At 44.9% G+C, this 16,825-nt stretch overlaps 1 protein-coding gene across 1 annotated transcript in view; it reads right to left on the minus strand.

Annotated features, from left to right (window-relative positions):
* Positions 1-16,825, minus strand: part of Wdfy4 (WDFY family member 4) — a 229,276-nt gene that overhangs the window by 104,595 nt on the left and 107,856 nt on the right. Inside the window, exon 38 of the mRNA XM_059273136.1 lies at positions 15,472-15,608. Coding sequence (XP_059129119.1) covers positions 15,472-15,608 — 137 coding nt within the window. The remainder of the gene's footprint in view (positions 1-15,471; positions 15,609-16,825) is intronic.

Below are 16,825 nucleotides of genomic sequence, written 5' to 3' on the forward strand. Positions count from 1 at the left end.
CTGTGTTGTTATTCTTCCCATTAGCTGAATCAGACACTGAGGTAAAGTGAGGATGAGAGACTGTAGGCAGAATGGGAAAGTAAGATGAATCTGGACTCTGTTACCACAAACATCTCCCCCACATACATCTCCATTTGGGTGTGTCTCTCCAATCTAAACCAACCTTAAGTGCCTGTGACCTCAGAGTCTTTCTGTGCCCTGGGAAGTTGTTATCCACAGGATGCAGGAACAAGAGTAAGGAGAATTGGGTCAATTCAAGGGCAGAGGCCCATCTGCCCGGACAACAGTGAGTGAGACACATTGATTAGGGACAAATTCACAGCGGAGTTTTGTGTCACTTATTGGAACTGAATAGCCTTTGCTTAGCAACTGCCAGTCTGTTAAAGAACTTGAGAGCCCCTGAAGCAGAACAAAGGGCCTCCAAAGGCTGCTTGAGCCTTTAAGGGGGATAGAGCAGGTACTCAGGGCCCTGCTTTCTCAGTGTCTCCTTAGGGAAGCAAGGGCTCCAGGATACAGGCCTGATCTTGAGATGGAGAATGGATTGCATCCCACCTAGAAACCATTTTTAAGCCACTGACCACAGCTTGATGATGCCACTTTGTCCGGAGGACCCCTGGGGCTGCCCAGTTGCTGGTGACACTATTGTCCAAACGGGAAGCACCCGCTCTCCACTGCTAAGTCATTAGGCTGGCTTGTGCAAGGGTCATTAGTCCTGTAATCACAGCTGAGTGGCCTCACAAAGAAAAAGGGCACTAGCAGAGGGCCGAGGCTCAGACTCTACTCAGAAGCTTGGTGCAGAGCCACTGTTATGGGTCCTGGCTTCTGCAGCTGAGCACCGGGCTGTCCTTTCGTGTCCTGACCACTTTTTTCATTGCTGGTAATCTGTCCCAAGGATACCATCAGACATCAGCACAAGCACTCAGTTGGCATTTTTTTTTGGGGGGCAACCTATTTATAGAAGCAGAAAATGAAGCAATTTACATATCTCCACATAGAGGCATACAGTGTCCCCGTCACAGAATACTATGCAGCCACAGCAGACTGTTTGCATAAAGGACTGTCACAGGTCTCCGCAGCAAAGGATAGACTGCAGCTTCCTTTTGCCTCTCTTTGTGGATGCTCTACACAACAGTTCACTGCAGCCTTAGTGTCAAAAAAAGATTTAATGGCATGGGACCAGGCTCCTACCATGTTGAGATTTTTTTTAAAATAGGGATAGAAAAAAAATAGGCAATTACAATAATAATTAAAACAATAACAATTACATCCGGGTGAGAAAGAAAATGAAAACATAAATATAATATGCCAGGAATTAGTGCTCTTTGACTAGAAGTTCTAGATCTCCCCTCCTGTATTTCTGTGGTATCGTCAGACTTCTTGTTAACTCTGGGCTGCTTAAGCTCTTCCTTAACCTGCCCATGAACTAGAACATTCAAGACAGTGGCTGCTCTGGGGGCCAGTGTAACCAAGTGAGGCTAAGGCACTCTGAATCCCTGGCCAGTTTGCAATGCACACGCAGTGTGAGTAAGGAATGAGCTGGCTAGTTTGGGCCAGTTGGATCTGAGAAGGCCTGCCACTGTGGCTAAACTGGACTTTTTCAGAGTAGTAGACACAGCAGAAATGATAGGGTTGGTTAGAATGCAACTGTGACCAAGCATTTGTGAGTGTTGGAACTTTAGCTTGGTGGTTGACTCCACATTCATCAGTCGAGAAACACTGAGTACCAGCCCAGCAAAGCCCTGCCCATACCAAACAATAACAATAAAAACGTATTTGAGGGCAGGAAAAGAGACCAAGAGGGTTCCAGTGAAAGGAAGGGTGAAGCCAGGTAAATACTATGAGCAGTATGTTAGAACAACTTGAGAAACAAGATATGCCACTTAATGGGCTTAATGGACCATAGCCCTGATTGTGAAATAAATATGGATGAGTCCCTACTGAGATAAATAAAAGATTAAACAGATACACAGATGGAGGAGAAAAGATAAGCCTTCCTTGCAGGAGAATCTCCAGTGATGAGCTTGATGTTCACCCTTCAGGTGTGGCGGTTCACTTGTCCTGCATTTGAAAGGTGGGGTGGACTCAGTGGGATGAATCCCAGGGAACAAGCAAAGGAAGAAATAATCAAATGGCAGGAGAGGAGGCTGGCAGACACAGTCTCAACAGTGTGACGAAGCTTGCCATCTGTGTGGTGACTTTACATGACTATCACACACCTGTAACATGATCTTACCATACCTCTGTCTTCCTCCTTCCAAAACACCCATAACCCAAGAAAAACAGCAAACAAATCAAATTTACAGACACTCTACAAAATACCTGGCAGGTACTCCTCAAGCTATCAAAATCGTAAAAACAGCAAAGGCTTTGTAAGAACTGTCACCCAGGAGAGGAGGCTAATGAGGCATGACAACCGCATGCCCTGTGGCTCCTCAGTGACCCTGGACTAATGGTAAAATGGAGAAACAAAGTGAAGCAAGAGTTTAGTCAACAGCAATGTCCCAGTGTCAGACTCTCGGCTTTGACAGATGGATACAGACAAACCATCCCTCCTTGCTATCTCACAGGTAGAAAGAAGGTGTTATGGCCACAGGTCATAGCATCCTGGACATGTGATTTCTGTCTATCTTGTTGACACTTTCCACTTTCTTTGCTTCTCTGGCAATGTGAGTCACCAGCCTCACTGGCTGGCACTGAGGGGCTGTTCACAAGCAAAATGAAGGTTATTTGAACACAAGCACTGTGTTCCCCGGCAGTCTGTGGGATAGGTGATTGCTGAATTTAATAATAAGGAAATCACATAACCAAGATGGCTGCTCAGGAAGAAACTGCTGGGAAGTAGGTGTGTGCAGCTTGGGAGACATCAGACAAAGGGATGAGTTACACCCTGGGCAGGACAGAACGGGATGTGAAGGTCTTCATCCTCCCATATACACCACCGAGTATAGCAGTGTGGCACTTCAAACTTAGAAATTGTTTATCTCTAGAATATTCCACCCAAACATTTCCAGACCACAGGTAACTGGAACTACAAAGAGCAGAACTGTGGACAAGGGGGATGGCTGTACCTCATAAGTTCCTATATTTCACACCTTGCAAGCAAATCTGGCATAGCTAGCTCGAAGTCTGAGTTCTTAGAGGAAACCTGGATGAGGGTAAGTAATAGCAGCAATTAATAAGAAAGAAAAAATGTAAATGTAACATTTTCCCGATATGCTAACAAATCACATGTAATGTCTGTCGGTGTGCCCTTAGACCCTAGCTGCCCACTGTGAAGAAGACGTGAGGGGGTTGAGTGGCAGGGTAGCCTGGGCTCTGTGTCAGCCAGAGTTGTAGTTGAGGGTCTTTGGGGGGACTTCTGTTTGGATGACTTAGACTAGGAGATTTTTTTTCTCTGTGTACCCAGATAATTGCACTTTTCTCCGCTGTGGAGGCTCAGCCCCTGGATCCTTAATAAATGTCAAGCAATACCAGAGTAATAATCATATTTCCAGCAATAATGACAAACAACTGGGGCCCAGAGTGGGTGAAGAGGGACCAGCTCACCACAGCGCAATTCATCTCTTGTTAAACTCACTCACATATTAATTTCTAAGATGAACAGTGGGTTCTAATTTGTCTTATTTTTGAACTGTGATGTTTTTATTAAATTCAATCGTCATGAGTACATGGAGAATGACTACTTGGGAAAAAAACAGCAATACTCTAGTGCAGCAAAGAATGAAGACTTTAAAATTGCAAGAAGCAAGGTTTCTAAAGGAAGCCAACCTTCTCTTCTTCCTCAGGGTATCAGGGCCTCTGTGTGGCTCAAGACCATTGGGAAATGTCGCTGGACTGGCCTTTCTCTCACAGCCTGTTCTCACTGTGTCTCTGAGGTCACACTTACAAGTCTCCTCCTCAGAAAGGGACAGACATTTAAGAATTACAGGAAGGTACCCAAGTAAAAGATGAATATCAAGTTCTGCCTGAGAACTTGCAACTGAAGGAGATATTCACTGAGGCTTAAGATACTGGCAGGACTGAACTGTGTCCTAATCCGTGGTTCCTCAGAGTACCATATAAGAGGGACAGACACCAAGTGGAGGGAACAGGAAGCTCTCCAGAAAACCAAATCTGCTTTGTTATGATGGCCTCAGCTATGAGCATCCCTCATGCAAATAGCGGAAGTGATTCAGATTTCATAGTTGGCAGATTTTGGAATATTTGCACATTCATGGTGAGATATACTGTGGATAATTTATTCATATAAATCACTAACTGATTTATGCTTTATGTGAACCATAGCCTCATGGACAAGTTGGTATGCTTTCAGAGCCCCTGTGTTTGGGCTACAACCCCTCAAGGGGAAGTCATGTGCGAAGTCTCCCACTTATGGAGCAATGTTGGTACTCAAGAAGTTTAGGATTGGGAACTTGGAATGTTTTGGTTATGGAGGCCCAGTCTGTAACAGGTGCTTTCACTACAAGTATCACCTGACATTGAAGCACCTGGATGATTCTGTTGACATTTCACAGAGAGGAAGAAAACAGGGGCCTGGAATTCATAGAGAACATGCCTTCTTTAGGCTTACTGAGGACCCTTAGCCAAGGTTGCTTGTTGCTTCCACCCTCAGAGTAGAACTTGGCTCTGAATTCTCAGGACAGCACGGGCTGCTACCTGGGGCCCCAGGTGGAGCTTTCTGAGGGACACACACACACACACACACACACACACACACACACACACACCTACCCATAGGAATTCACCGAAACTGTTCACCTGCCACTCTTGGGACCCACACTAGGGCTTACTAGTAGGTGCCCATTGTTGATCCACACCAGGTCTCGGAGTCACCTGGTCAGCAACCAGTTTCCTTCTCCCTTTGTCTAGGTACTCACAGGGGCAGCCATTGTGGGGAAAGAATGTATAAGCAAGAGCCTCCCCTGAGCTGGGCCTTGTGCCTACTCCAGAGCCTTAGAGATGAGCAGGGTGTAGTATTTTCCCAACATGCATTTGACACTCTTCTGAGAAGAGTAAACAAGACTGAGATGAAGCAGCCCAGGGTCATGGTCAGTCTAGACAAGATTTGGTGGGCTGTCCGAAGTAGCAGTGTTTTTTGAGGATGGGAAAGAGGATTGGCCAATAGAAGGGGAAGGCTCCAAGTAGGACCTTTGAATGCCCAGGGGAGAGATGGAAGAAAGTGAGTTATTACAACAAGGGGAGGGGCTAGCAGGAACAAGGACCTGCAGGATTGAAGACGAGCTTGGAAATGTGATAAAAAGCCAGCTGCACAGGAATGCTCACCCAGCGGTTCTGGATCTGAGACTGTTCCAGACATCATGGGACCTGATGATGGTTGTTGGTCAGAGACAGGAAAACCATTAGATATGATCTTTGAAAGATCTCAGCAGGGGAGTGAAGGCAAGCTGGGGCAGGGCTAAGCTGCTAGGCAGGGTCCCTCTGCTGTATTCTTCCTGTTTCTCTAATCTCAAGCCTAGGCCCCACATCTGGGCAGAAGCATCATCAGTGGATGAGACATTAATGTGTGAACTTTTTAATCTCCCAGCACACAATAGTTTGCAGGAAGCTGGGCCCAAACCGAAGCTTGACTTAAGTCTTTATAGACTTTATACTTAATGGTCGTAACTCCTCAGAAACCAATTCTTCTATTACGTTTCCTAATCTCATTTCTTTATTGAATGCATCTTCATCTAAATGTTTCATAGACCATTTGGAGAGTGAGTCAAATTATAAATGAATACATAAAACTAGATATGCTATTTGAGTCATTCCAAACTGGCAGCTGGCCCATAGGCAGATGGTCATAACTGACTGTCACTTTGCATCTGGAAAGGCCACTATTTTCCCACCAATCTGCCTTCAGACCCTCTTTTTCCTTCAGGATTCAGGCTGAGTTCTTCCTAACCATGCTTAGCCTGGGTTTTCTTTAAAAAAAAAAAAAAAAAAAAAACAACAACCTCCTATCATGCCACAGTGATTTTACCTACCTCAAAGGAGGGCCTCTACTGTCAGGGACCATGCTTTTTCTTTTTAATAACCTCCAGCCTTAACCAAGAGCCTGTGGTGCAGTGGGAAGTCAGTGAGTGTGTATGGCATGCTGGAGGAAGGACTAATGGAGAAGAGCAGTGACCGCTACAGATAGATGGAGACAGACACGCAGAAGCAGAAAGACTCACAGATAGTATGTCCCTCTCTGACCCCGGAGAACTTGGAATGATGCTTGGCATCTGGCTCCCCTCCCCCATCTTCTGGTCTAAACCTCCATGTGATGTCTGGACTCAGCCAAGGGGGCCTGTCTATGTCCTCAACATACGAGGTCTTTCTCACCCTCAACTTGCCACTGGCTCTCCGCTCTTATCCCATGGTCCCCTTTCTGAGAAGCCTTCTAGAACCCTCTAACAGACCATGCGTTTCTCCTCCGGTTACTTTATTGTATTCCAAGCTTCTTAACAGTTTGCTCCCTTTGGCTGTCAGTCTGTCTCCCCTCAGAGAGAAGGTGCCTGCGTGTTCTGCTCCATTGTCGCTAGTCTGGTGACCGAGTCTCAGGTGTAAAGTCTATGAATCAAAACTGGTCCAACCCAAGCTTGGCCACTCACATTGTTCCTTTAACTCAAGGCTCTCAGCTGCCACCTTAATGCTCGGTTAGGGTGGTATAGGTGGTTACCCAGGGACGCTGGGGTCTCACGTCCAGCCCACTCAGGACCAGACTTGAAGGCTTTCTTACACTCTCCCCACACTGTCCTCTATGTTCAGCTTCTTCTCTCTTCTTTGTCAGGGCAACGAGCCGAGTTCTCACCCACCCCCATCAACAACGGCAAAGAGAAGACATTTCCCGAACTTCCCGTTCTGAGACTTTGAAAGACTTTTTTAATTAACCAAAATGGTTTCTCATAATAGATGGGTCCCAGGGCGAGAACGCGGCTGTAACTCACGCGACAGGCGCCCCAGCGGCCGGGCTGCTAGCGGGGCGCCTAGCGGGTTGTGAATGGCAGCAGCGCCTCAGGAGGGCCCCAGCCTGATTCTCCACTCCACGACCATCTGCCGTTCCATCATTTATATAGTTGGGACACTTCTGTCTTTGGCAACAATAAAGCATTTTTTTTTGCTTTGATGAATACATTTAAGTTTTTAAAATCTGAATTTAGAGAAATCAATAAAAATGTATGTTGCCCCACTCCCAAATTCATGTCAAAAAATTGAAAGCATTTCCTGGGATGAGGTCACTTAGCCCCCAATATAATTCCAGTTTTCATTCAGGCTATAAGGAAGTCCTTGTGCAAACATCAGAACCTCAGAGAGAGCACTAGGAAAGACTATTCTTTCAAGGACCATATTCAGTTTTCAGAAGGATTTGAGCCAGAATTGTAAGACTAAATGATTTCAAGTGTTTTAATTTATAAAATCATAGTATATTAAGCCGTGTGTGTGTGTGTGTGTGTTTGTGTGTGTGTGTGTGTGTGTGACAATCGTCTGCTGTGATTTTTCTTATATGTTCTCTAACCAGGAAGGAAGCCATACTCCAAGGCATGCTTCAATTAGGGAGTGTGAGATCCTTCCCTATAAATTTAGTAATGTCATTCCCACATTGCTAAATTCCACACGGCAGTGTTTATAGCATTCAAATATATCCTGAGTTGAGTTATAGACTTGAGCCTTAAGATCTTTGAATTCTTCTTGTTCCTTTGTGACAGCCACCTGGACCACTGGCTCATCTATCTGATAAAATAATTCACTACAGAAGGCCAAGAAAAGAATCAGTAACTAATCAAGAGTGCCCTTCTTGTTAGCCTTTTCAGATTAGACACCTCTGCTTGGGTAGAAGTCTTTGAAGATCTAAGCATTTTTCCCTGAGGACTTTCCCAGGGATGATTTAGAAATGAGATACCCTTCAGTATGCAGTGGTGATCCCAAGTAGAGAATGAACCACTGATTCACAGGACCCGCATCACCTCTGTGCCTGCTCTCTTGAATGGGTTTGCCCTCTTGCCTCATCACCCCAAACAAACAACCTATTTTGTGTAAGGCTGAGTGATCAAAAGGATAGTCAAAGAGGTGACTTCCTGCAGACTTCATGGAGTACCGTGTCAGTTATCCTGAGTAAAGATGCAGACGAGACAAGGGTGAATATGAACAGCTATGAAAAGGACTGCAAGCCACTCTGATTAGGCAAACTATGTTAATACTGATTATTTAGTGGGTGAATTTTGTAAGCTTAATTTATGACTAAGACAGGCTATATTAAGAGAAGTTTTAAGGATGAATCAAGAGGAAAACCATGATAAAGAAAGCTATATTGGGTAGGTAAGGTAGATGCTTGCCACACATCAGACCTGCACTATCTGATTTTGGCTGCAGATTCCTTGGTCAGTTTTGGATATTGCTGGCTAGTCAATGTCTGCATAATAAATGAGCTAAAAGGAGTCCACTTTTAATGGATAAATGAGAGTACGCCATCCTTCATTAAGTGGATGGCAAGCACAGCATAGCTCACAGCTTTCTGCAGAGCTCATGGAGAAGTCAGGACATACATTGTAGATAGACTACCATCTCTTCTCTATGGAACCCTTGTATGGATGCAGGTCAGAATACTAGACAGAGATGCTCTGCTCATCCTGACCAGCCACCTCAGAGTCACTGTCATTCAATATGCATTTAATGAAACCATCAACCCTGGAAAATCAGTCACTCTGTGTTTCAACCATCAGGTATCTGTCTGTACCCACAGTGATGGGCAGTCAGTGGTACTGTGAGTTCTACGCACAGCCAGGCCATGACCAACGAGACAGTCGCAGACCCCTGTGTTCTCTGCCTTCATCTGAAATCTGCCTAAACCTGAAAGACCTGAATCCTGTGTAACCACCTCTGGAGTCATCATCCAAGAAGGGGCTGAAGCAGTTTGATAGCAGGGTGAGAGACTCTACACTGGGAGGCAGCTGGCTTCCACAGAACCCGCACAAAGATGCCAGAGAGGACATCGTATACCGGCTGTCTGCTCTATTAGGAGACAGACATTCCAGAGTCTGAGCTGGACTGTCCCGATGATAAAAGCTTTGGGTCTTTGAATGAAGAGGCTTCTTTTGTGGGGAGCTTTTCCTCCAGCAGGTGTCTGGGGACACCCTGGTGCTACAGAGGGGTCTTAATCAAAGGATGAGACTGCCTTTAGTCCTCTTATGGGCTCTTCTCAGTCCTAATGCTGCACCAGAAACAACAGGTTACCCAAAGAAAGCAGGAGAGCGTAAACTTGGAAGCAAGGACCACTGGATCACATGATTGATTGGTAAGTGCAGTTTCTCTTTCCTGGGTAGGTAGAGAACAGTTGTGTCCTGCTGTCTTCAAAACACTAGTTAGAGTCCCCAAACATAACTGACAGAAAGGATGTATAAAAACAGGATAAAAAGATGGCTCAGATGTTAAGAGCATTTGCTGCTTATACAGAGGTTTGGTTATACCTGGGTTTGGTTCCCAGCACCAATATTGGGCAGCTAACAACCACTTGTAACTACAACTCCAGGGGATCTGATACCCTGTCCTGGCTTCCATGGTCTCCTGCACACTCATGCTGTACTTACATACATATATGCACTCAGGCACATAAAATAAAATAAATAAATCTTTTAAAATGTTTGTCCTAAAATGTCTTTAAAAGGCCATCTTGGTTAGAGAATTTAAAATATGAATTATGCAAGAAAAGAATCAGTTGTAATTTTTTTTAACACGAAGAGCACAACCATAAGCAAATACTTTAAATAAAGTGATCAAACAAGAAAAAAAAAAAAAACACAACGCACAGCAGCAAACCTGTCAACTCAAAGCTGAGTGCCGTGGTGTATCGTCCTTGCTGTAATTCAAACATGGAACGGCACAATGGCAAGCTTAATACTCACTGCTAATAGCAAAATGATTCTTTTTATTGAAGAAGAAGAAAAAAATAAAAAACGATGTTGCTCTAAGCAGTTTTGAAATGAATATCTGATTCAAAACTTCCCCTGTGCATATAATTGCATGCTAATTTACATTTTAATTACTTCCTAAGAAATCAAAAGCATTTGTTGACGGTGGAACATAATGTCAACTTCACGGTGCACTGTTGGTGGATGCTTAATGAACTTAATTAGATAATTAGTGATGTTAATTATCCTTCTATTATGAAGATAAAGATGTCTCACAAATGATGTACTCAGTGAAGAAACATCATTAAAGGTATCAGTGTTTGCTTTTGTTCATTTACGCCTATTTTTCAAATTCCTGTAACCGGCTTATGATAAACGGTGACAAGTAAAACTTGCTTAAATTGAGGGACAAGGGGAGGGGGCAGTCACTGCCTCCCTTCAGCCTGCTGTTAATCGTCCCCAGAATTCTGGGTGCTGACACCATGATGGGACTGCTGCTGTTGTTGACAAATGTCTGCTGTACGAAACTACAGTTACACATGCATAATAATGTTGGAGTAAGACAACCACACGTATGACATTGGTCTGTAAAATTATAATGGAACAGCGAGATTCCCATGGCCCAGTGGCATCGTAGCCATCCCAGCGTCACAGCACCACACCTGAGCTGCCAGTCTTTCAAGGCACAGAGCCCACACACGCAAGCTCCTCGACACTAGTCACAGGCACCTGTGTAACTAACTGTGGCTTTCAAGCGCTGTGCTTTTTGCAGCTGGTATTGCTATACTCCATTTCCTGCGGACAATGCACTGAGCTACACCGGCCACGGTCTGCAGTAGGCTGTTCATCTAAGAAAGGAGTCGGCATTTCAACACAGGGTGAAAATACTCTGTTGTCCGTTGGATCTGGGATATGCTTCTTCCACTCTTGTTCTTTCTGGGGAGCTCAAATTCCTACAGTCCTTCAGTTTTATCACAAGGTCCAGACCAGGACCTTTTATGCATTCGTGTGTGTGCATGTGTACACCCGCACATGCACACGCGCGCACACACACACACACACACACACACACACACACACACACTTTGAAACCGTGCCCATGACCACTGGACAATTACCAAATACTGGTCTCACCCTCAAATGAATAAAAGCCGTCCATTTCTTTGTTCAAGAAAGCAGCCTGGCCATCTCTGGTCAGTTCTGAGTCCCTTGGTTCAAGTCCCCATAAAGGAACCTTCCTTGGCCTGTTGATAAGGTGATTTGGTCTTACATGCATTGTCTCTATTTTAGGAAGTCCTGCCATCTGGCCCATTACAATTAAGAAAACCCAGATCCCGTTTACCAGGTCTTAGCAATAGAGTTTATAGCACTAAAATTTCAAGACACATTTCCCCCCAAAACATTTCTTTGTGGATGACTTTATTCCTTAACAGATAGCCCTATTTAATTGCTTGCTCTTAGGATTTTTTTCCCTCACAACCAAGTCTTCTGGTATTTCCTCAGAAGGTCTGTATATTCAGGTTGTGAGTAGCTATTTCTGGTTTCCAGTATCCCACACATTTCTTGTCTCATGGTCACAGTGTGGCTCTTCTGCATGCCAGTGAGAACATGTCACTAAGATCACCTCTCTCTATCTAGACCCTCTGCACCTTCATTTTAGAAGTCCTTATGTATTTTAATTTTCTCCCAATTTTAGACTACCTGCCCCCAAAAACATCTCTAAAAGTCATATTTGTGTCCTGTGAAAGTCCTTTCTTGCCCACAAACATTTAGTTGCATTTGCTATATGTTTATGTAATAATATTCAGTGTGGCAATCTTGTGGGCTTCAAACGTTCTGAACTTTTCATTAGCTCTCAACATCTCTGTCCGACTCTTTGCAGTAGGACATCGGAGAACTCTGGCTCACCTTGGTAACTGCCTTACACCTCCTTAGCTCTCACTCTCCACACTATCACTCACTCCTACTTCATTTCAAAGCCCATTCGAGCTATTTTTGAAAATCTAACCCTTGGACTCTCATGATCAGAAATTTTGTAACCCAGGGAGCGAAGCCCGAGGCTTGTCCCAGAGTGCTTTCTCTCCCAAACATGGAGGGACCAAGGCATTAGACTAGAAGGTGGCAGTGTCACCAGCAGACTGCATGCCTTTCAGGCTCTGCCTCAGCAAGAGCATCCTCAGCCCCTCATCAGGAGGGCACCAGCACAAACATGACAGCAAGGAGCCCGTGGACCCTTACACCCTCCGGTTCCGTGTACTCGAGTTCTCTTCCACAATTACTCTTTTAGTTCTAAGATTCCTTTCAGGAGAAGATATGTATGCATAAACATTTAAGCATGTAGGTGGAAAGTGGGGGTGGCAGGGAGGAAAAGGGGCTGAGGAGGAGTAGGAAATTCTTGAAGTGATGGGTTGATACTAAAGACTCATTACTTTTGTTCCATTTACTCCTGTGTTTGAAATTTTCCATGAAGAGGTGAGAAATAATGTGTTTAGAGTAGATGGTCACAAGTGTCACTTCCTTTGCCAAAGACATTAGCAAGAGTGTCCCTCAACGGAGCTGCCACTGATTTGCTGGTTTGGGTCTGCATCTTGCCCTTGGCCATGGGTAAGGGTGCCTCATGGGAGTCAGTGTGTATGATATATGATCAGGGATGCAGCTGATAGGAGATGGGCAGATCCACAGCCACCTTCTCACAGGAGTACCTTGCCCTAAGATATCCAAGGCCCCCAAGTATGGCTACTGATGGTGTTCATGGAGATGCTGATGTAACTGGTATATGTGGGCAAGGACAATCTTTAGAAGACCCTGGAGGCACTTGGAGCAAAAATCAAATGTTCTTCTGGTCTTGGCAAGGCGGAAGTACAAGAGCTGCCCCCACATTTATCTTTGGCATTTTAGCAACTCCAGAGAAAACATCATACAGCCTCTCTTTCCCTCCATAAGGCCACTTCACCTTTTTACTGTGGTGTGAAAACAGCAACTAGAAAGGTGAGCAACTGTGTGCAATGGAAATGTGGTAGACACAGGGTCAGCACTTGGTGGAGTGTCCTTCTTCTCCACAAGCCCTCGGGCTATGATGGGAGACTAGTCTCCTTCCTCTGATGGGGCCAGTGGATGATGACACAGAAGCTGTGCATGGGTGTACAGCGTTGTGTGATTTCCCAGAAACAAGTGAGGGAGAAGTCCAGCTCACGCTCCACCCAGCAAGACAAGGGTTGGCAGGTGCATGTGTTCAGATGAGCTTCCACCTCAGGGACCCCCACAACCTCTGACTTTCATCTACCTCATTGCCAACAGATTCTTCTAAGCTTTACTCATTCCTTCAACATCCCAGGCTTTCTCTGTTCTCAGAGTCATTTCTTCCGGCTGTAGTGGGCTTCTGTCTTTACTGGTCCCAGGCTTGGATAGCAGAATTTTCCTGTATTCTTTGATGTTGGATATTCCAACCACTGTTGCTATAGCCCTTTCCACCTAAACGGTGGGACACCTCCTGGACTCTTTCTTGCCTCAGGACCATCACCCATTACCTAGCCTGCACATGAACAAGACCCCATCACATAGCCCCATTCGACTTCGTACTTATGGATACATTGAGAACAGTCGTTTGTTCTTTATCTGGCACTAGTTCCTGTCTTGACCCTGCCAGTACTCTTGGCCTTTTCCTGCCTGGCAGCTCTGACCTACAGCACCATCCAAGCCTCTCCCCTTCTTGCCTCCAACCTAAAGTAACCTCCCTTGCACCGGCCCCCAGTGTCTCCCACTGTCCAGACCCCTATTCTATTTGCCGATTCCTTTCTTCCCAGGCATGTCAGTAGATGGTGATATGCTTTGCATTTTGGAATAACTTTAAATCTGTAGAATAACTGTGGAGACGATACAGAGCATCCCTGTCTCCCTGGCCCTCACCTGACTTCCCAGGATGTAAACCAACACTGTATGTCATGACAGTCCATCTGCCCCAGAAGGATGGTGTTTGATTACTGTTGTGGTTTGAATACAAATTGTCCCCATGGACTCATTGTGTCAAGCACTGGTGGCATTATTTTAGGAAGTTTTAGAAACTTTAGGAGGTGAGGTTTATCTACCACACATTCTTGTCTATCACAGTGTTCTGCCTAAGCACATGGACCAAGTCACTATGTACTGAATCCTGGGAAACCACCAACCAAAACAAATCTTTCTTATGGCAGGTAGAAAGACAACTTCTCAGCCTGTTCTGAAATAAGAGCGTCTGAAATCAAGTGGGTGAGAAAGCAACATCCTCTGCTATGGAGAAAAATGGCTGGCTACAGTATCACCCAAGATTCTCCAAGCAGACAGTGGACATAGTAAAACATCTTTCAAAGCACCCTGAGCTGGCTTTTGTAGACCCAAGGAGAGCCCAGGTCCCCAGCCCCTATCCAACTCTTAAGGCCTTCACCATGCTGGCAACGATAACGTCACAATTTTATTCCAGAAGGGACCATGATGGGACCAGGGGAAAGGGGGAAGAAATAACATCTATCAAAATAAGTGACATCAATCAAATCAGCCTTGACTCCAAGTTCAGCTTCCCTGTCAGGAAGAGCACATACTCTCCTGAAGAGGAAAAGAGGGAAGAGAAATGATGAAGCCCACCTCATACGTCTCACTCCCAGGAACAATTTATCAGTGCTATAGAGCTGTCAGCCCTGACATGATAAGGAACAACATCGAATGACTAATGCTTCCTCCAGTACCAACTCCTTTAATTACAAGCCTCTTCTTTCCAGAAGAGAGACAGAAGATGAGAAAACACCAATTTCATGCACTCGTGCCTGAATAATGTCTCCATGCTGCTTTTTCCAGATGGCGACCTCCTCACTGGAGGGACTAATGATGTGGGCATATTTAGGGAAAAACCAATAACGGAGTCTTTAACCTTCAACAACAAAAAGCGTGTTATACAAAATGTTCCTTGGGATACATTAGAAAATATCAATTACATTGCTCACTGAGGTGTAATCAGCTGTAATAATCAAAATTAATTTTTAAAAATAATTAAACAGACCCCAGGGCAAATAGTTGATGCTCTTGTCTTATGACATCACAGTGTACATATGTACCTGAGAACTGTGCCTTCTGGTAATGACAAAGGCAGCTCGTGTACATGAGTGAGGGATGTGAGGTGTGAAGGCTGCTGAGTTTCAATGCACTGTGAAATGGGGAGCCTTCTACTCCCTCCTTCCAGAACCTTCTAAGCCCATTCTTTAGGATCCTCACCTGTGGCTGGTTCTGTGCCCATTCCAACTGGGTGACCCATGTAGGGAAGTCTAGTTGATTTTAAAAATTGAAACATGTTCACCTTGTTTTAAAATGAATTTTTTTTGTAGGTGTTCCAAGAACACCTGTTTCTGGTACTTAAGAGTAACCCAGATAGATCCATTTCCAATTAGTGCCAGCCCTAGACCTGGCTTTTCTATACATGGGAAGCCACATGCATACCCTCAAACACTCAGAGATCATGGGATTTAATTACAAGTGGCAGGCAGCAGAGTGGAGACACCACAACTGGGTTTTGAGATGCCTGAGATGCCTCCTGGGACAAGGCTTCTAGGCTCACCTCTGCTCTGCACTCTGGGTCCTTCACCGGCCGCCCTGGCATCAGTTTCATGGCCGAGGACAGACTCCCACTCCACGAAGTCACTTTGCTGTGGTACGTGACATTTGAGCGACTGGCCAGTGACTTCTTCTCAGATGCTGTGGGAGGAAATAGAAAGATTTCAGAGCTGAAGTTGAAAGGAAGAGCACACATCAGTTCCAGGGCTGGCTTGGCTGCCAAAGGGCCCTCTAGGGCCGGGATGCTACATGCCTGCTGCAAAGAAGCAGCCCACACCATGGGAGCACACTGCTGTCTTCTGATATTCCTTCCACTAAGAAACATATATGACTTGTTGGTGTCTATTGAAACATAAGAACACATGATGCTCCTCTCCCAGGGTTACTAAGCCTCGGTGTTCTCACAGTATAAAATGGGGGTGGAAGAATCCAGACCCTCTGGGTGTCATGAGGGTGGCCTAAAATAGCGTGCTTAAAGGATCTGGAACATTTGAAGTGTTCAGTACATGACTGCTAGGCAAAGAGAGCTTCAAAGTCAATCTCAGCATTGCATGCCTCTCTATCTGCACGGGGAGATGTGTCTTATTTGATTGCACTTCTCTTTGGCATACAATCTGACATTGAGACTGCAAATTATATGTACACATATTGCTACAGCTTGAGCATGATCCCTCCAAAATTCATGTTGAAATATCCCCACTGTGATGTTAGGAAGGATTTTGGGGAAGTGGTAAAGTCATGAGGCTTTGTCCTCATGGATGGATCAGTGCCTTATAAAAGGGCTGCAGGAAATGGGCTCAGGCTTTCTCTGTCCTTCTGTCCCTTCTGCTAGGTAAAGACACAACATCCCAAGCACACCTTGGGGGATATTACAACAAGCCCTGACTTGAAAGCAGACAGATCCCTTATCAGACAGCAAATCTCATACCCAGGTCTTGGGCTTCTTGACTTTTAGAACTCTAAGAAATTGAATTTTTGTTATTCATAGATTATCCAACTTTTGCTTTTATCCAAGCAGCACAAATAGACTAAGATAGACATATTCACACATATTTTCCAGAACAATTTGGAAAGCCAGTTAGATAAGGACTCTAGACCTCTGGATGGTAAGGCAATAGACATGCAAACAGCTACATCTTGAGATAGTATAACTTTGTGGTGTTGAAAGACTTTAAAGAAGCATATGAATTTTGAAGAAGCCATCTCAACCTCCCCCAAAACAAAATTCAAATCTCATTGCTGGGTCAGTACTATGAAGAAAAAATGTTCGGTCACTCTCATGCTACTGTTTTAATGGGAGTCATTCACTTCATGAAGTGACAGTACATAGCCTGAAGCTTAAGGCTGCTGTATAACTT

This window comes from Peromyscus eremicus, chromosome 9 (assembly GCF_949786415.1).
Source record: "Peromyscus eremicus chromosome 9, PerEre_H2_v1, whole genome shotgun sequence".
NCBI lineage: Eukaryota > Metazoa > Chordata > Mammalia > Rodentia > Cricetidae > Peromyscus > Peromyscus eremicus.